This window comes from Daphnia pulicaria, chromosome 1 (assembly GCF_021234035.1).
Source record: "Daphnia pulicaria isolate SC F1-1A chromosome 1, SC_F0-13Bv2, whole genome shotgun sequence".
Classification (NCBI taxonomy): domain Eukaryota; kingdom Metazoa; phylum Arthropoda; class Branchiopoda; order Diplostraca; family Daphniidae; genus Daphnia; species Daphnia pulicaria.
The window spans coordinates 40,970,143-40,988,209 of record NC_060913.1 but is presented as its reverse complement, the minus strand read 5'-3'; the positions used below and the strand labels follow the sequence as shown (position 1 = coordinate 40,988,209).

General features: G+C 40.3%; 3 protein-coding genes across 5 annotated transcripts in view; 1 reads left to right on the top strand and 2 right to left on the bottom strand.

Moving 5' to 3' along the window:
* Positions 1-12,126, bottom strand: part of LOC124320232 (segmentation protein cap'n'collar-like) — a 29,108-nt gene extending 16,982 nt beyond the window's left edge. The window contains exons 1-3 of one of the 2 annotated variants that reach the window (XM_046783003.1): positions 11,879-12,126; positions 9,830-9,970; positions 9,506-9,626 (exon numbers count right to left, since the gene is read on the bottom strand). In XM_046783003.1, the coding sequence (XP_046638959.1) occupies positions 9,506-9,626; positions 9,830-9,970; positions 11,879-11,989 (373 nt within the window). In that variant the 5' untranslated portion in view covers positions 11,990-12,126. Of the gene's footprint in view, positions 1-9,505; positions 9,627-9,829; positions 9,971-10,529; positions 11,605-11,878 lie in introns of those variants that run through there. The other variant, XM_046783002.1, reaches the window with a different exon arrangement.
* Positions 12,127-12,430: 304 nt separating this feature from the next.
* On the top strand, positions 12,431-13,933 carry LOC124320418 (protein CREG1-like). Of its 2 annotated transcripts, none has more exons than XM_046783301.1 (7): positions 12,431-12,541; positions 12,625-12,794; positions 12,887-13,118; positions 13,179-13,333; positions 13,408-13,527; positions 13,608-13,686; positions 13,748-13,933. In XM_046783301.1, the coding sequence occupies exons 3-7, from the start codon at positions 12,908-12,910 to the stop codon at positions 13,858-13,860; spliced, it is 678 nt and encodes a 225-aa protein (XP_046639257.1). In that variant the 5' UTR covers positions 12,431-12,541; positions 12,625-12,794; positions 12,887-12,907; the 3' UTR covers positions 13,861-13,933. The 2 variants fall into 2 exon arrangements, with proteins under 2 accessions (XP_046639257.1, XP_046639258.1); XM_046783302.1 differs by having other exon boundaries at positions 12,464-12,541; positions 12,608-12,794.
* Positions 13,934-13,953: 20 nt separating this feature from the next.
* LOC124320338 (transmembrane protein 161B-like) lies at positions 13,954-16,741 on the bottom strand. The gene is made up of 12 exons (XM_046783180.1): positions 16,530-16,741; positions 16,344-16,447; positions 16,102-16,282; positions 15,931-16,044; positions 15,785-15,867; positions 15,500-15,715; positions 15,322-15,438; positions 15,119-15,259; positions 14,876-15,050; positions 14,721-14,817; positions 14,491-14,648; positions 13,954-14,421 (listed from the first exon to the last, which is right to left on the bottom strand). Exons 1-12 carry the CDS (start codon positions 16,530-16,532, stop codon positions 14,296-14,298), a joined length of 1,515 nt encoding a protein of 504 aa, XP_046639136.1. The 5' UTR covers positions 16,533-16,741; the 3' UTR covers positions 13,954-14,295.
* Positions 16,742-18,067: the final 1,326 nt, after the last annotated feature.

Genomic DNA, 18,067 nt, shown 5'->3' with positions numbered 1-18,067 from the left:
GGATTTCGCCATTGACATTTCAATGTATAAATAAGAGCTCGATGAAGCGTTTCCCCGATAATGTCGCGTGCGAACAAGGGAAGCAGATGAAATGATACCGAGAAAGAGAGATAGAGAAAAGTGTCTCGTAATAGCTGCTTAAGTAACTGGATGATGATGACTAAACGTTCTGCTCGGGAAGACCCCGGGTTTTAAAGGGGGAACCTGTTTTTTTTTTTTTTCTTCTTCTTCGTCAGCCCACCGTCATTCCGGCTTGGTCATCACGATTGAAATGCTGTGTCAAACATCGAGATCAGTCACCGCGCCATTACGTGGCAAGGTCGTCGTCTTTCTTTTTTTTTAGTGTGTGTACTACTCTTACCGCGTCAAAGTGTCTACCTAAGGTCTTCTTATTAGGCCTCTCTGGCTTCTGGTAGGATAGACCAATAACAAATCACTTCAAATACAGGAGAAACAGGCCACTATTTTCGGTGTTCTAATAAATAGAGATGACCGAGTCAATTACCTGCACAGCTAAAGCTACAGTTACAAATAGGCTAACTACGCTGCCGTTCGTTCAAGTCGCTAAGAGAAGCTGCCGTGTCACCACAACAATGTCTAGTCACAAGGGTTTGACGACCGGGAATTTTTCGGGGATTTTTCCTCTCTCGATCTCGTACCCATCATCCCGTGACTGGCACCTTTCAGCAATTTGACCTACAACCTCGCTAGGAGACATTTAGCAATGCGACTTTATTTCATAATGATGATGAAATCTTTTAAGAATGTAGCTAAAACCATTTTTAAGAAGATGGTTTGTTTGAAACAAAACCAAGAAGGGCAAGAACAGCAATCGGTTCCAAAAACACGGCACGGTCGAACGAGCACTGCGACATCATCGACGACGACGACGACGACAACAAGAGATGCGCAAAGTCATAAGCACGCGCCGTCACAATTCTCATTTTTGGAAGCGAATTCAAACAACAGCCGCGCGGAGTCAATAAACGGTTGTTTCTCTTTTGGAGGGAGAGAGACCCAAGTTTTTCTGGGCGTGAAATGATTTTCAACTTTTTTGATTGTCCACCTCGGTTGTCGCGATTATAGTCATTGTTCTCCCCCGAGCGAATCATTATGATTATGACCACACACACACAACAAAACAAAAAAAAAAAAAACAAGGTAACACATCTACTTTTGAAGAAGAATTTTTACGGGATTCACGATAGACAACACTGTAAAAATTCATCCGTTTCACGTCATTGAAAAAGAACGAAAACTTCCAAATTTCTATCATCATCTAGTCACGCTGCTCCGTAATTTGAACGCGGTGTTTAATTGAAAAAGAAACGAATCCATTTTCAGAGATTCGTTGGGAAAAGTGAAACATATAGAGGCACAGACATCTAGGCCAAACAAGGCCTATAATCTCTCTCCACTAGCGAGTTACTAGTATAACTAAAGGCGACTCTTTGAGAAGAGATTATCGAAGCGTCCAACAACTTGAACCTATTTTCCTCCACATTTTTCGGGATAAGGTTTTTTTAAAAAAATGTACCTCGTCATTTGACTTTATTGACGTGAAAATGTTGCCAACACAAAACTAAATAAAGGGCCTTTCTATCGGATGGGACAAAAACAAGATGCCAATGGTTATTTTATATAGTACCTGTTGGAATGTAATCCGGACCCGAAGACGCTCGGCGCTAAGAAATCGATGGCTGTGTCGAAAATAATATTCACGACGCTTCCAACAACAACAACAAAGCCACGGGGAGGGAGAGAAAAAAGTCACTCACGCGGCCAGTCCAATAACAAAATAAAAATCCGGGAATGGTGTTAAGAAAAGAAAAAAAAAACCAACGGATGATGGCAGCCAAGAGGAGTAAGAATAACAACAACAAAATCCGGTGTGTGTGTGTGTTGTGTGTGTCGAGGATGGAAGAAACTAACTGCACGCCCGAGTCGGCAGAGACCCCGATGCCGAATCTTTGGCCTCAGCCAAGTTGGAACTTTTATTCAAACACACACCCACAGTTGTGATGCTGGTACGGAGAGAGAGAGAGATAGAGGAGGCCCAGAGGGGAGTAGTGTAGTATAGTACAAAAAAAAAAAAGTATGGCTACATAAGCACGCAACGCATAGCGTGCTCTCGCTGCCTACTACGAACGCCAGCGCAAGAGGAGGAGGGCTGAACTTGAAAAGACTAGAGGATTGGCTCCGATGAAAAACCTCCAGGTACAAAAAAGAAAAAAATGGGGAAAAAGAAAAGGCAGCTAGACATATCTTCCTACCTTTTCTTTTCTTTTTTCCCCTTCACAATACGCTTCGGCTCTATGCGCACCACCTCTCTCTCTCTCTCTGTGTGTACGCGTGTGTGTGTATCTCTCCTCCCTCCCACCTCATTTCAATGTATTTATTATTTCGAGAGAGAAGGAAGAAGTCAGAAACTAGAAAAGAAAAAGAAAAGAAAATTTTAAAAGAAGAAATAGACGCAAGAGAAAGAGACGACTGGTGGTGTAAAATACGCTGCTGGAAATAGTTGGCCAGCAGGAGCAACAGCAACAGGATGGAAGCGGAAAAAAAAAAGAAGAGAAAGAGAGGGGGGAGAATCTCAAATGAAAGCCACTCAACCGACCGCCCTTTTCTACTATCTGCTGGCTTGACCAATAGAACGGACCCGTCTCTCTTCTCTTTTTTTTTTTTGTTATATAGTAGATAGAATTTTTATATTATATTCGTTGGCTCCTTCCCACTGGCGTCCCGATGTTTCTCCATTGTTACCTTATCAAAGTCAGGTCTCGACACAACAGAAAATAGCGGTTGCATGGGGCGGGCGAATATTAAACATGTTTTTTTTCTTTCTCCCACCAGAATAAAAATATATATAGATATATTTTTATTTAAAGAGAGAACAAAAACATCGGTTGAATACGTAATGTTTATATAAAACCTACTAAGCTAAACCTCGAAAAAAAAAGTTGAATTCATCTGTAGCCGGATGTGTGAGCGACGGATGTGCGACTCTGCGACTAAACCAACACACATACGGATAGACCTTCAATTACGAGCAAACAAATAAACACAAGAAAAACCGGACGTGACCGCGTGAAAAGGTCGACCTTTGCAATGCATTCAAACGATATGGCAGCAGCTCGCATCCATTTTGGGAATATCGAAAATATCCAGAGAATTTACGCACGACAAATGTAACACGGGGACCTTGTTTTTGTTTTGTTTTTTCCCGATCCGAGTCGTCCATGTCCTCTCCCTCGACTAGGAGGGACCGAGGAAAATAAAAAAAAAGAGATACTACAAAACGAAGAAAATAAAACAAAAATGAACAAGAATAGAGCGCTAGTCGGAATGAAATTCGTGGAACCACGAACAAAAAACGGACGCTCCGGTCGACCGACCAGACAATGGCTAAGACGAAAGCTATTTAAAGAAGGAAAGAAATAATTTAAAAAAAAATAGACTTTTACCTTTAGCAGCCAAAGAGGTCTGAAGGCTAGCGCTAAGACTACTACCACTACGTATCAAAACTTTTGAAGCTGTTATGTTTTCCCTCTTCTATACAAATTTAGTAGAGTTACACTTCATGCGTTGCTGCACTTTTGGCTGTGTGCTAATACTATTAAACTTTAAATTATTTTTTTTTTTCAACTTGATCTCTGCTTTAGTTTCTGGGGGTTTTGAATCTTTTTAACGATTTTAAATGAATATCTCACGCTGACCGTTCCGCGCTCTCAGCAATCAAATAAACTCCCGTCGACTCCCGTGACACATTCCGTTCGCGCGAGGCGCATCGTAATTCAATTCCTCCGAAAAAGGACTAACGACGACCGGGGACCCCTGTCTATATAATTTCACAGATTACATAGAGGGCCCTTAATCGACGACGTCTGATAACAATGACATGTAATTTAAGAAAAAAAAAGGGGGGGGGGTGGCAGGCAGTTCTAGGTGGATGGAACGATTACCGAGTTGCCTCAAAAGTAATTACTATCAACGATTTCCTTTTTGAAAAAATGCTTTGGCTAAAAAATGTTTCATTCCATTTTTGGTGTCTCTTCTTTTTTCATTGGCGGGGCGGAGAAGGAATTGAATGCGCGACAAACATCATGTACGAAATACGGACTAGTACAAACATAATAGGGACGTGTCAATTAAATTGTCTGGGCCCGGCAGGCAGCAGCCAAGACTGTGTTGTTTCAAAGCTGTTATTACAAGCACACAAGAAATAGAAAACTCCCCCCCCCCCCCCCAACGAGATTCGAGATGAGCAGGGACTTGAAACTGCACTGCAATATATGGACATGGGGAACTCAAGAGGAGGCGAGGCCGAGACAAGGAACTTTTTTTCTTTCCTTCTTCCCTCAAGTTGTGTCTACCAAGCGCAGCTTCCCTCCCATTTAGCTGTCAACTTTTTGGGAACGTGTTAAAACACGCTATTTAAACAAGCAGAAGGGTAGAGGGAGGAGGACACGAAAGAGGAGAAGAAGAAGAAGAAGAAGAGGAAAGACCCGCATACATTGCCGATCAAACAACCATCGGATAACATGGAAATAAAACATAATCCCGACTCTGTATGTTTGTGTTGTTTTTTTTTTCTTTCTTGGGCTTCTCTTTTTTCTCCATCGCGCTTCGTTTCCTAACAGTACGTGACTTTTAGGTAGAAAATGACTCAATGAGCCAGTGGATTCGCTCACGCCGACCATTATTTCGATGACGACAACGGACCCCAAACAACTAGTTCTTCAAGAAGAGCTTCCAACTGTTGTAACAACATCCAACCTGGTTTTCCCTACGAAGAAATCTTCTGCGACTGCGATTCTTCTCCTCTCCAATGTTTTTCATGCGAATTTGATCCACAAATATACACGGATTGAGGTTGTTTTCCAACGGGCAAGAATGGAGTTATTGGTACAACAAGCGCACGAATGAAATTTAAAAATAAAAATGCAAGAATGTTTTTCTCGTTTTCTTTACGCTCAAAAAAGGGGGCGAAGGACCCCTTCATCAAAGACTATTGTCTAACCCACCTCTCCCGACTACCTACCAAGCTGCTACTACGTGAAGATAAAATCGGACAAAAGAGTTTTCTTGTTATTTCTTTACCTTTCTATCTGTCAGTCTCTTTTATTGTTAAAAAGATAGAAAAAACAACATCCAAATAGAACAAGAGAAAATTAAATGCAATCCAGTGAAACAGAGCTCCAAGCTGCATGTCAAACACATTCACAATTAGAAGCACATTATTTATTTTTAAATCTCACAGCCTCGATTAGCGTAGACGATCTAAAGCGTGAAGAGAATCAAACCAAATCTATTCCACTGTAACCTCATGTTGACCCTTGAACACTACCGACTTTAAATTTTCCAGGAAAATGGTCGATTCAATCTGACGATGAAACGAGTGTCCGTCCAAGCTTCCCTGCCAGTTTCCGCGTTATCGATAAAATGCGCATATCTATCTATCCAACAAGTTTCACACTATACATAATGTATGTGGATGTACACTGCGTCGTTTCGGTTAGTTTCTAGTTTTTTTTTTACTTTTAATTTTACAACTAGAATATGAAAAGTCGTGATCAGGAAGAAAAAGTCATGGAGTGCGTAAAATAAGGAATCGCGCAAGCTGATCGGTGAGAGAGAGAGAAAAAGAGGGTTATAACAAATGATTCGTTGGAATTCTTTTTTTCTCTTTTTCCTTCGAGACTTTTCCGATGTAATAATATTCATGCAGGATAGAAAAAGAAAAAAAAGGTTGAAGGAAAGAGAGATCGAGGGAACAGCATGGTACATAATAAGCGACCGGCGGGTGGTTCTCTAACGCAACCAACCAATGGCGTGGATCGGCCAATGAAACGGACGGACCTACCATCCTTCTTTTGGTATCATGCACAGTTATATACACGCGTGTATAGTGAATAGACACACACATGCCGAATGAAAAAAAAAATAATTCCCCCTAGCACACACGTAACCAGAGAAGGGGAGAGAGAAAGAACACGAAGCCAGGAAAAAAGGCTAGCTAGTAGCCTCTGGCAGTGTGAGTTTGAATTCACCTAACACAAGCACATCGGATAGAGAATGGATGAAGAAAAAAGATACGAAGGCACCCCCGAAAAGAAAAAAGAAAGAAACGTGATGGTCTGTCCCGCCGTCCCGTCAGAGAAAAAAAAGAGAGAGACGGTTCAAATTGGATATTCAAGTTACAAAAGAAAAAAAAAAGAACTGAGAGAGAGACGGAACGTGTGCTGGCCTCACGGAAGAGTAGAAAATCCCGTAGACCGTAACATAATAGAAATAAGAGAAAAAAAGAAGAAACTCCGATATACGATGCAAGTTTTGCATTCCATCCCGCTGGGTGGAGCAGTGCGCCAGGTTGGAGCTCTGTAACCTAAACGCCGTGACGGAATCTCTCTCTGTGTCTATCTCATAGGACAAAGAGGGAGAAGAAAAAGAAAAGACAACAGTTTTCTCTCTTTTTTTTCCCCAATCAGTGCCATCTCACACTAATTTTTCATGCAAGTCGTGTGTTGCATCGAGGAATTGTTCGAGGGGGCTTTCTCCAAAGACCTCCCTCCAACGCTGCTGGGCCCCTTTGACATCGGGGGGTCGGAGCAAAGACGCGACGACGCGCTCGCTGCTGTGCGATTTCGATCGCCGAAAATTTACTTGTACAAGACATCTTTTTTTCTTTGGCCTCACTTTATTACCCGTCAGCTAGAAAATGCTGTTTCGACCGGCGGCTCGAGGGGGGCAAAAATAGATCAGATTCCGACACTGTTTGAAAAAACTGAAGCTTCGGCAGTGCTTATTTTACTTTCGGTGCACAAGACCTACACGCGCCTACACGCACATAGAAACAATGAGTCTATTATCCTTCCATTTCTAAACCAAAAATAAAAAGCCCAAAGGGTGGAAAAAAGTCAATACCGAACAAACTATTCATCACGTTGGAAAAATGAATTTTACGGACCTCACTGATACTGCTGCGGTCTTCAAAGACTTTTTTTTTTCGGACTCCTTTTGTCTCCGACCGCCGATGGAACTCTTTCTTAACATTTTAATGAATTCGCAGGCACCTGAGACGGTGAAGAGGTTCATAACAAACTAGTCTTTGCGGTACTTTCTTCTTCTTCCTTTTTTTCTACCCAGCTTGTTTTGTTTCTCTGTCCATTTTGCTGGCCACGGGTCATAAGGTCCATGCAGCAGCGCTGCGAGTTAATGATCGCCCGGACCTCAATTCTCGCCGCGCTTAACGATTTGGAGAGTATCTTTATAAGCAGGACATCCAACTTTTCACTTCGGAGAGGGGTCATCCCCCGCTGAACAGGATCATTTACGCACCGATAATTTCTCCGATGGGCATTGTGGGGGTAAACACAAAAACAACAACGAAAAACGAAGGGAAGAAAAAAAAAAGTGATATTTAAAAAAGAAAAATGGCCTACAAACCATAAACGATCGAATTCTGGAATTTCAGTCGAATTAACTTTGAACACAAATGCCTAGTGCTAAATGTGAAGCGTAACCTTCGAATGTGATTTATCCTTGATGTGACACAAGGATCCCAACGACAGAGTCGGTAGAATGCTGTGCACAGCGAAGTAACGCCTTCCGCTACTTTAATTCAAAAATGGTTGCGCTTCCACAAGGGGAATGCAATCATAAAGGGGAAAAAAGATCAAAGAGAGCGAGAGACTCGTCTTTTCGGAGTGCGGAAGAAAAATGAAGGAGATGGAAATGCCGAACGGACGCGGAGTCGAATGTAATCCCGCTGTTGTTGCTCGGCTTCACCTTTTTAGTGAAGGGAGCCAGGTTTTTATGATTAATGATTGCGGGTGCAACAGCACAAGACATCAGCGGGAGGTTTTTTCTCCTTATTTTTCTTCTTTCTTCGTCTGACTATGGCAAAAAAAAAAAGGTAGGGAGGGAGAAGTCTCACAGAATGGACGGGCATCTGCTCTTGCTGGCTAGTTCCTCTCCTAATAGGCTTTCCATTCCATTATCACAGCATCAAGGCTATAAAACCCCATTCGAAACGTAATCACAATGATACGAAAAGCATTCAAAAGTCAAACCAGAGTCTATTCAACAGGCCACGGTCCGAGGAGACAACTGGCATATCCAAATACGAAACTGGAACGCGAGCCGGAATGAATTTCCGGAATCAAATGAACCCAACAAACTCTATAGGTGAACACATCCGCATCTCTTTTTGGCGGATGTTAAGATCGCGTAACTTGTTGGCTGGAAATCGAATTCCTCCCATCCCACGGATATTTACTTTGAAATGACGTTTGTAACATGGAAAAAAAAAATGTTTTTGGAAATACCTGGCCTTGCGTAGATACATCGAGAAAAATATGTATATAATATCACATATAAATATAATATATATCCCCCCTCTGGTCGACAAGTCCGAGTTAGCGGGGCGTCGAACTCTGAGTAATGACTAATGATCTTTGCCTGTCATGTGGGATATAGCATACATCGGCGCAGCCATCTCCTTCTTTTTTTTCTTTTTCTTTTTCTCTCCTCTTTCTTTCTCTTTCACGGCGGCCCACATACGCCAGACTTTTCTCTCTTTTTCCCTTTTGTTACTCATGTTGAAAAGCAACTGTTCTGGCATTCTATACGATGCGGATGGCGATACAAGTGTGAAGCGATCAGAATGTACCGCAAAGCGCTTAGCCGGAATTTTTTGTTGTGCAAAACTGTTGACTATTGGGCGCTGGACGTCATTTGTAGATTTTCAGAAAAAAAAAATTGTTTCATGGAATTATGTCTGAAATAATTTTTACCATCACCGCATAACCCAAAGGAAATGCTGCCTGAATAAATTCAGCTTGGTTGTAACAAATACGGAATAAGAAAATATCTTTAAAAGTTTGTATAACTAAATAAAGTTATTATATAAGTATTATAATTATATAACACTTATATAAGAAAAGATTTTTCTTGAACCATTTTGTTTGTTCAATGTGCGTAAAAAAACGGAACTTTTGCCAAGTTCTGGAAACGGTCAGCGCCACCTAGTAGCAAAGCAAGAAACGAGTATGCTTTTGGTGTGCTTTTCCTTTACTAGATGGTGCCACTGACCAAAATCCCGAAAATTCACAGAACCTTCGAGAAGTGCCATAAGGAAGTCGAGATCACTTGGTATTCATCCACCAACCACATTGATGTGACGACACTTCTGTTTGGTTTATGAAATCTGCGCAGCGCAGACTCGACACTCTATGAATCCATATACAGATGGAAGCAGCGTAGTTGAAGAAATGCGACAACCTGTTGCGATGTTACCATGGGTTCAAAGGATCCAACGCAGGATCAGATCACATTTCCTGAACTCAGTAGAAACTCGCAACTATTTGAGACTTGCCAATAAGAATTTACGCAATATGTTAGTCTAGTGACGCAATCCTTTTAACATTTTCCTTAAAAAAAAAACGCAAAAATAAAAAAACCCACACGACCTAACCAGCAATTTGTTATGCAATTTTTCACTCACCTGTTTCATCATCAATTCGATATGATAAGCCGGCCCAGGGATCGTCATCTGAAGGAGATTTGTCCGGAGGGTCCTCGTCGTTCTTATTTTCGCCATTTTTGGTCTTCTCCTTTTGTTCGCCCTGCATGTCAGATAAAGAAAGTTTGTACAACCCATTATTTATTGCTGCTCATTAGACGATGAAGCTTCCATGCAGTTCACAGCCAGCACTTTTGTCGGCCTTCCTCTAACATGTAATATCTCTTTATGACACAGCCTTCACATTGCAGTGCCGACCATTTTTTCTTTTCTTTTTTCAAATAGGAAAAACTGTAGTTTCTCTACCTTCAAATCCAACTTGTCCTTCAACGTTGCTGTGTCGACATCTTCGCCGCTGGATTCTTGATCTTCCGGAAAGAGAAAATGATCACGGGGGATTCCAATGTCTATGTCTTGCTTCCATAAAATTTCTATCAGGTCCGCATCCTGTGACATGGATACAAATTGTGTTACATAAGTCAAAACAGGGTTTCCTTGAAAAAGCAATCGAACAAAAACTAAATTTCAGTATCCGTTATATGAATCACAACACTACAAACATAGAGAAATCCAGGAAAATCATGCGTCCTATGAAATTTGGCGAGGTCAATCGACAACAGAACAGGCAGAATGTTTCTAACAGACTGTTGAGTGTTGGGAGATCCTGAGACTGGGTCTACAAGAGGTCGCCAAGACAAAAATTGTATCCAACGTGTTCTCCTGATGACAAACAAGAAATCGGCAGCAGCATGACATGCCATTTGTAGACTGCATCGCACGTCATCATCGTATTTTTTTCTTTTTAGCAAATTCATGCTTAGCTTTCAATTGCATTCATCACCCAGTTTGGACCTGCTGCCACGACAACAGCACAGCACCACTACCCTTTTCACTCTTTGTACAACAGAACAGACCTGCTTACACTCCAGGTGGTAGGAGGGGGGCAATTCACTTGGCAGACTCTGAGCATTTAATGGATTTTTATCTTGATTGTGCATGGCTTTACCTCCAGAGATAGTACAGAAGCGTCATCTTGAATAGAAGATTCTGGAGGTGATTGTGGTTGCATGGAATCCAGTAGTTCATCATGATGGGATTGTGAACTTACAGTGGCAGCTATCAATGAACTGCTAGAAGAAGCAACAACAGGGCTCACTGTGTTTACATTAGGCAAATTTGAATCACGGTTGAGTGAGCTGTCATCCAGCAGGTAAGCGGTAATTGTTCTTGGGCTTCGTGGGGGTAAGATGCTTGTGTATCTCCCAAGATCATTTAAATCTTCAATGAGCTCTTCTTGATATTGAGTTAAAGAAGCTTCCATGCTCTTAGGATGTAAGTAGGGTATATCTGGCAGGTTGCTCATGAATCCATGATGGAAATCCGATGGGGCATGAGCCCAAGTGTCTCCCATTGTAATATTGTGGAAACTTCCCCGAATGGAATTGGACCGTCCCAGACCCAATCCAAGATAAGATTCAGGATCTACTCTAATCAAACTGAGTATCAGAGCTAGATGAAGAAGTTCATCCGAGTGTCTATGAATCTTTTTGACGTAAGCCAACATTTTGGCGTTTATTGCTTTGTCTCGGCGTTCAGATTAACTTTGTGCACAGTACGTCGCAACGACGTAGTTCTTGGGAGTGGGGATTCAGGTTCCCTATGTCGGGGGAAACATCACTAAAAACAGTATTCATCAAACACGTTCACCAACATTTTGTTTGTATGTTGCAATCTTGATAGTTTGTTTTGAAAGGAAGATGCTGATGCTGCTGCTGCTACGACAGCGGCGTGAAAATTTACAAGTCTATCCTCTTTGTAAAGGGGCAAGTGACTCAGCTCTCACGCTGGATCAGTGACACCTAGGGAGCCAACAATAAACTAACAAAAATGATGCAACACTCCGACGAACATATCTCGTATCTTAGTCGTACAGTGTAAGTTTATAACCACTCAATTTGGACAGGCATTTATCAGTGTTATAAGTCACGGGATATGCAAGGTGACTTTCAGTCAAACTTTGTACCTTTCTTAAAATTAATGTCGATTGATGTCTGAATTTTTCCGGTTTGATGACGTAAATTCAGACGTAAATACAGCATTGCCAAACAACATCACACATTTTCCTCTGTACATTTTAACACACGACAATATATCAACATGCACCTGATACAAAACAACATGAAGTGATGTTGCTAAGAATGCAAAAAATCCTTACAATTTTCCAAATTTAGACTTTGGCCTTGATAAAGTCATATCTTATCAAGTTATCATGTTGTTTACAAAAGCCCGGCAAAAATATCACAAATAGGCTGGCGTAGTAACGAAGAGAAATTGGAGAAAGGAAGGAAAACTAACCTCGTTAAATATACTGCCTTTAGTTGTAGATTTCGCAGAGTTGGCGATATGCACTGGCGAATCCGGTTCAGGAGATAAACTCAACATCAAGGGGAGATCCACATCCATCATTTTTCGGTTTAACTTAAACTGTTCACGTTAGAAAAACTGTTTGTTTTGATTTTTCACCTCGGTGACGACCAACCACACGATGCCTCAAGCGTGAATCGTATTCCTCGGGACTCGAAACTAGAATGCCTAGACAGTGTCGACAATCGTGACGGCGAGTAGAAAAAGTAGGCGGCGCCTAAAGTCCTTAGGATTTCGTACAGTACACTTGGCGCTCGATTCACCCGTTGGGCAGTGTCGCTAATGCTCGATAAGGTTTTGCTGGCGATTTCAAGTCTATGGGTTATCAATTCAGAATTATCAACGAACTCATCTTGTTTTTTTTTTTTTTGTATCCAGTCAGGTATTATTTTACAAAATCTTCCTTCAACCGGACATGTTTATCAACAAGCTCACAAAATAAACATTAGAAGCAAGAGCTGGACGTGCTGAGCTGGACCCTGTGATAAAACTCGCACCAATCGAACTGGCAACGCTTGCTCGGTTTTAAGATGGTCTCCGTTACTAGGGCATACATATACATAGTGGAAAGCCTTGAGATAAAACTGGACGAAGGTAGGGCTGAATCAAACTTGATCTGACACTAGCGACATCCCCTTGAATTTCTGATCACGTTCCAAGTGTATGTTTTAATATAGGGCCTCGTCCGTACCTTATCGGACACATATCATAAAATTTTCAGGTCTGCATTGATTATACGACTGGAGTCTTGTTTACTTTTCCTATCCGGATAAGGCTGCAATTGATATTCACAAATCCTGAAAGCGTGTTTCGAAAAGATTAAATCGAATTGCTTGGTAACCGCCAGGTAGAGTTTTCTTTTAGCAATTTCAACGCTTAGCGTTAAGAAAACGGCAAACTGTGTCGTGCTCATTAAGAAAATGTTCTTTGGGTGTATAGTTCTCGCGTTAAACCGTAACCATGGAACACAGCTGGAAATTCTTCGCTTTGATGTTTGTTCTGGCTGAATGGATCGAACCGGGAGACTTTGCGCTGAACAATCGCAACCACATAACATATGTTAACATGCCCTACGAAATAAAAAGAGAAAATAATCTAACCGTCGTTAAATCGGAACCTCCTCCACACGAGCTAGTGGCCAAAATGGCTCGCTATATCGTACACAAGAGTGGTAAATTAAATAATGATTTAAAACAATTTTGCTACTAAATTATGTCGTAAATCATTTAAGACTGGACCGCACTTGCCACCATTTCAACCCACACTCCCATCGCAGGCTATCCTTTTGCTAATATTTTCTCGGTAAGCGATGGACCAGTCCACATTTCAAAAGGGGTCCCTTATTTTTACTTGACGGACATGGAAATATCTGTTCAGGATTTAAAAGTAAGCATCATTTCTTAGTATCTAGCATGACGTTGTGCCAGTACGCTTTAGTACGCGGTTTAACCAATACGCAGGAAGACTCAAGGACGACAATCACAATGAGTTTAGCTCAAACTCATTTCTGCAAAAAACATCAGTACGACCCGGAAGATCCTCTTTGTGCTCACATTATTCTGACGGGGAAACTCGTTCGCGTACGTAATGACTCGAAGCCACGAAAGTGCATTTAAAAATTGATCGTATTGATCGCAACATCGATCGAATTGATTTTTAGGTCACTGATCCCAGCGAAAAAAGCTTTGCAAGAAAAGCGTTATTCTCTCGCCATCCGGAAATGAAAGACTGGCCAAAAGGTTCTTAACGTTTAAATAATATTTTGAATTTAAAATTTACTCACCTGGTTTGTAATTTCAGATCACGGTTGGTGGTTTGGTAAATTAGTTATCAGTAAAATCTGCCTTCTCGATTACTTTGGTGGTGTAAAGGACGTCGATCTAGCCGAGTACTTCGCCACCAGTCCTTTGTGAATTAAAGAAATCGTTGTAACCTTAGAATAGAAGGCTCAAAATTGCAATGTTAATAAAAGCTTCGAAAAAAAAAGTGTGACAATTAGAATTGAATGAATTTGCTTATCAAATAAATTAACTATTTATTCATAAATAGTTTAACAAGGTAGGCAAATAAGGGATTTGTTCACAGATCCTTAATCGTCATCATCCAGTCCGAACTCGAATGAGATCTGTTGTTTCAAAATGTAGAAGTAAACGCTCACTCACACACGCACGCAATTCACACACAATGAATCACAGGGGTTTCCTACGGAGATTGACTACTTGTGCTGTATTTGCATCCATCCATCCGACAGCAGAAGACACGGGACTACTTTGAATTGCAAGTATCTGCACGCCGCCAAAATTGTGATGCACGGCACTGTTCGTCCATTAGACATGTTCGTCTCGGTTTCACACTACTCCATCAAAAAAATAGGACTGGTAGGCGAGACCACAGCCAATTGTGAAGAAAGACAAAAATTGCATCCACCAGTTGGCAAACCCAAAAATGCCGCGAAATACTTCGTACGAAAATATCTGGCAATCGATTCAAAAATTAGTAATTATTATTTTTAAAATCACTAATAAATAATCTGGATAACAAACCTGGTGAAATGTACTGAGGGCCGCAAGCCACTGTTCTCTGGCGTCAACCAAAGTGGTCTCGTCATTTGGCAAAAGAGTTGAAAGAGTTGCTTTTGGTTCCTGCTGTGGATCGCACTCGTCTGGGTTATAATGATGTTGACCAAACCAACCGTAGCCTCCTACATAATGTTTAATCGATAAAACCATTAGTGACAGTGATAAAATTAATGGATCTAGACTAAAGTAGTTACCCAAAGTTTTGTTCATCAACGTAAAACCGACACAAAGGATAACCGGTGCAACGAATTGCAATCCAACCACACAAAGATAGTAGAAAATAATAGCAATCTGCAAATAAAAATGAAATTACACATTTTTCCAGCATTGAAAAAGAACTATTGTCAACCTTTCTCTGAAGATCAACATTCGAAATTCGACCAGCCTCTTTTTTCATGTTTTCAATCTTCTCTTGGGCTAAGTTGAGATAAGCCTGGAAGCAAGATGGTGCGGAAACGATCCGAACGATGCTGAAAACTACACACAACCAAAGACGCATGCTGTCGAATGTTGCATCATTCATGCTAACAAAAATTTAAAAAAAAAGTAAATTTATCATTTTTGTAACCAGATAAAACTCTATTATTCTTACAGTGGGGCTTCCATGTTACCGAAGATTCGGACGGAGAAATAATGCCTCGCCAAAGGGCGAACCCAAAGAAGGGAAAGCAGGAACGGCGATACCAGATTGATGTACATGAAAATTTTTAACACTTTTCTTTCGCTACAATAACTGCAGAGAAGAGAACAACATTTCAATTTCAGATTTTATGTTTCAACTTGTTTTAAGCTTACCGTAAAGCATCTAGATGCATGCGACTCACTCGTAAACCAGGAAATATAAATAGAGCACCCGTAATTCCGCACCACACAGCAAAGCAGAGCTTCAGAATCAACTTGGAAGCAGGACCTCTGTAATAGAACAATAATTTAAGACAAAGATTTAAAATTTATCGAATATAAGATGTTATACTCTGAATCCATCGATTGGCGTTCTAAGAAAACGGATGCACTTTTATTGAAAGAAGAATATGCAGCATCCAATCCGATCTCCAGGTTAGATTCGTCAATCAATAGCAATCCTAAGGCAAGGACGAAGCAAAACGATCCACCGACAAGAACCAACGACCTCTCAGCAGCAGCTTCGGTGTTCCAGAAGTAAAGACTAGTGACACTGCAAAGCGATTTTCTGTGAAATAAATCATAACAAAACATTACCATCTGCAGTTCACATCTTTTTGCAGCTAAGAATAATTACAAGGCAAATCCAATAAGTAGAAGGCACCACAGCATACTAAGGTTAACTTCTTGATTACCCTTAGGAAACACCCCACAGTAGACCTGATGCGGAACAAATTTTGTATAAACTTTTGAAGAAAAGAATTGAATAAAAATCTAACCTACCTCTGTTATGAGATAGACAACTAGGACGAATACACTGTAGTCAACCAACCAAACAAATTCAGTGAAAAACTTGAGTTGTAAAACATCTTTGGGAAATATTTTGGCAGTTTCAAGCTGAGAACACAAATAGAAGATAATACAAATTTAGAATCTTATTTAGAATAACCTTACCTGTAAATCCAAATTTCTGGGAACTGTAAATGTCTTATCTTCTACAGGTTCCTCTGCCCACTTTCTTTTGTGCTTCCCTCGTTTATTGTCTCCTTCTTTAGGCTTTGGCTTTGGTTTGGGCTGCGGAAGTCCTGCTAACTTTCTCAACTCTGCATCGGTAGGGTGGAGGTAGTACACCAGCCTGAAAACAAATGCATTCCTGTAATTTTTAAATTCTATGGGAACCTCAAAGTTTGTTTTACCCTGTTTTGCACAGGATCCATTTCCCAAATGAAAATCGTTGAGTCACTTTTTGCATGATGCTGATGGTGAGTAAAGTGACTATTAATTGAACTCCTAAAACAGCCTAAATAAGCAAAAGTACATGATTTAACATTAGTTAGTAGGCCGGCAAATGTAATGTGTTCCAATCGAGTTAAACAACGTACCATTTTGAGCAAATAGAAAAGGTTTCCAACTCTAAAATGACAAAATTTCAGCCGGCAAACTGCTCAATGGGCTGGGCCCTTCTGATTTACAAGAATAAACGGGCCACACGTATAGAATACCAAAATAAAATCTTCGATAGACTAAATTATCGGTCTTAAGGAACTTCCTCACGGTGGCTCACGCTTTCTGTACGACAGCAGACAGCAATCGAAAAAAATGCGCGGAAAGTCCACACAGCGTTGAGACAAGCGGCTAATTCAAACATGGGACCATACCCCTGATTCAAAATAAAGATAAAGAATCTCGACGGTGTCATTAGTCAGTTTCAGTTAGTGTAATATCAAATATATCAATGATCACGTATCGCCAGTCTCAATAGAGAAATCACGCGAGGAAAATGAAGAAAAAGTAAGTCCCCAATTTCCTTAATTTGCGTGATTACCCTTATGTATTGTACATGCATCGTTACAGAATATGTATTATTTGTAATAAGGTCTTTCAGACTATCAGATATATTTATGGGGTGCCGTTGTACCTTTTTAACAACAAACCTATCATTTAACATCAATCTATAATTAAACAAACAACATTATATAAAACACGTATCTAAACAAACATCAAAGGGTAACATAGTATGGGGTGCGAAATGAACACTTTTTCCAAAAAAAATGTTCAAAAATCGATTACCATATTTGATTTGAAAACAAATTGATAATCGATTTGAATATTGAAATCAAGTTGAAAATAGATTCAAAAATTAAAAATCTTTTGAAAACGATTGCAAAAAGTGAAAATGATTTTGAAAAATGAAAATGATTTCGAAAAACTAAAATGAATTTGAAAAACTAAAATGATTTCGAAAAATGAAAACGAATTTGAAAAATGAAAATGAACTTGAATATCCATACAATTTCGGGAGTGCGATATGACACCACCCTACTCTATCCCCAGCTCTCTCCATAGCCATCTCCTATAGCCACCCCGAGACAACCGACTAGCCATTGATGGCTATGTCGCTGATTCCAGCCAGCTAGGCCGTCAGCGATACTATCAGCCCTTGCCGGGCGGTGCTGGCCACCGCTGCCGCCATAACGGCCACCGCTGAAGTCTCTCTCGACCGCAGGCCGAGTATTACCCTACACAACAAAAATAGGTCATATCGCACTCCCGAAATTGTATGGATATTCAAGTTCATTTTCATTTTTCAAATTCGTTTTCATTTTTCGAAATCATTTTAGTTTTTCAAATTCATTTTAGTTTTTCGAAATCATTTTCATTTTTCAAAATGATTTTCAATTTATGAAATCATTTTCAAAATATTTTCAATTTTTGAATTTATTTTCAACTTGGTTTCAATATTCAAATCGATTATCAATTTGTTTTCAAATCAAATTTGGTAATCGATTTTTGAAAAAAAGTTTTAGAAAAAGTGTTCGTTTCGCACCCCATATCTTTGACCAAAAAGGGAATTGATTTATTGTTGAATGATAGCAACTCAATCAAGAAAATGTCGTTGCAATTCGACGTCGAACATTCA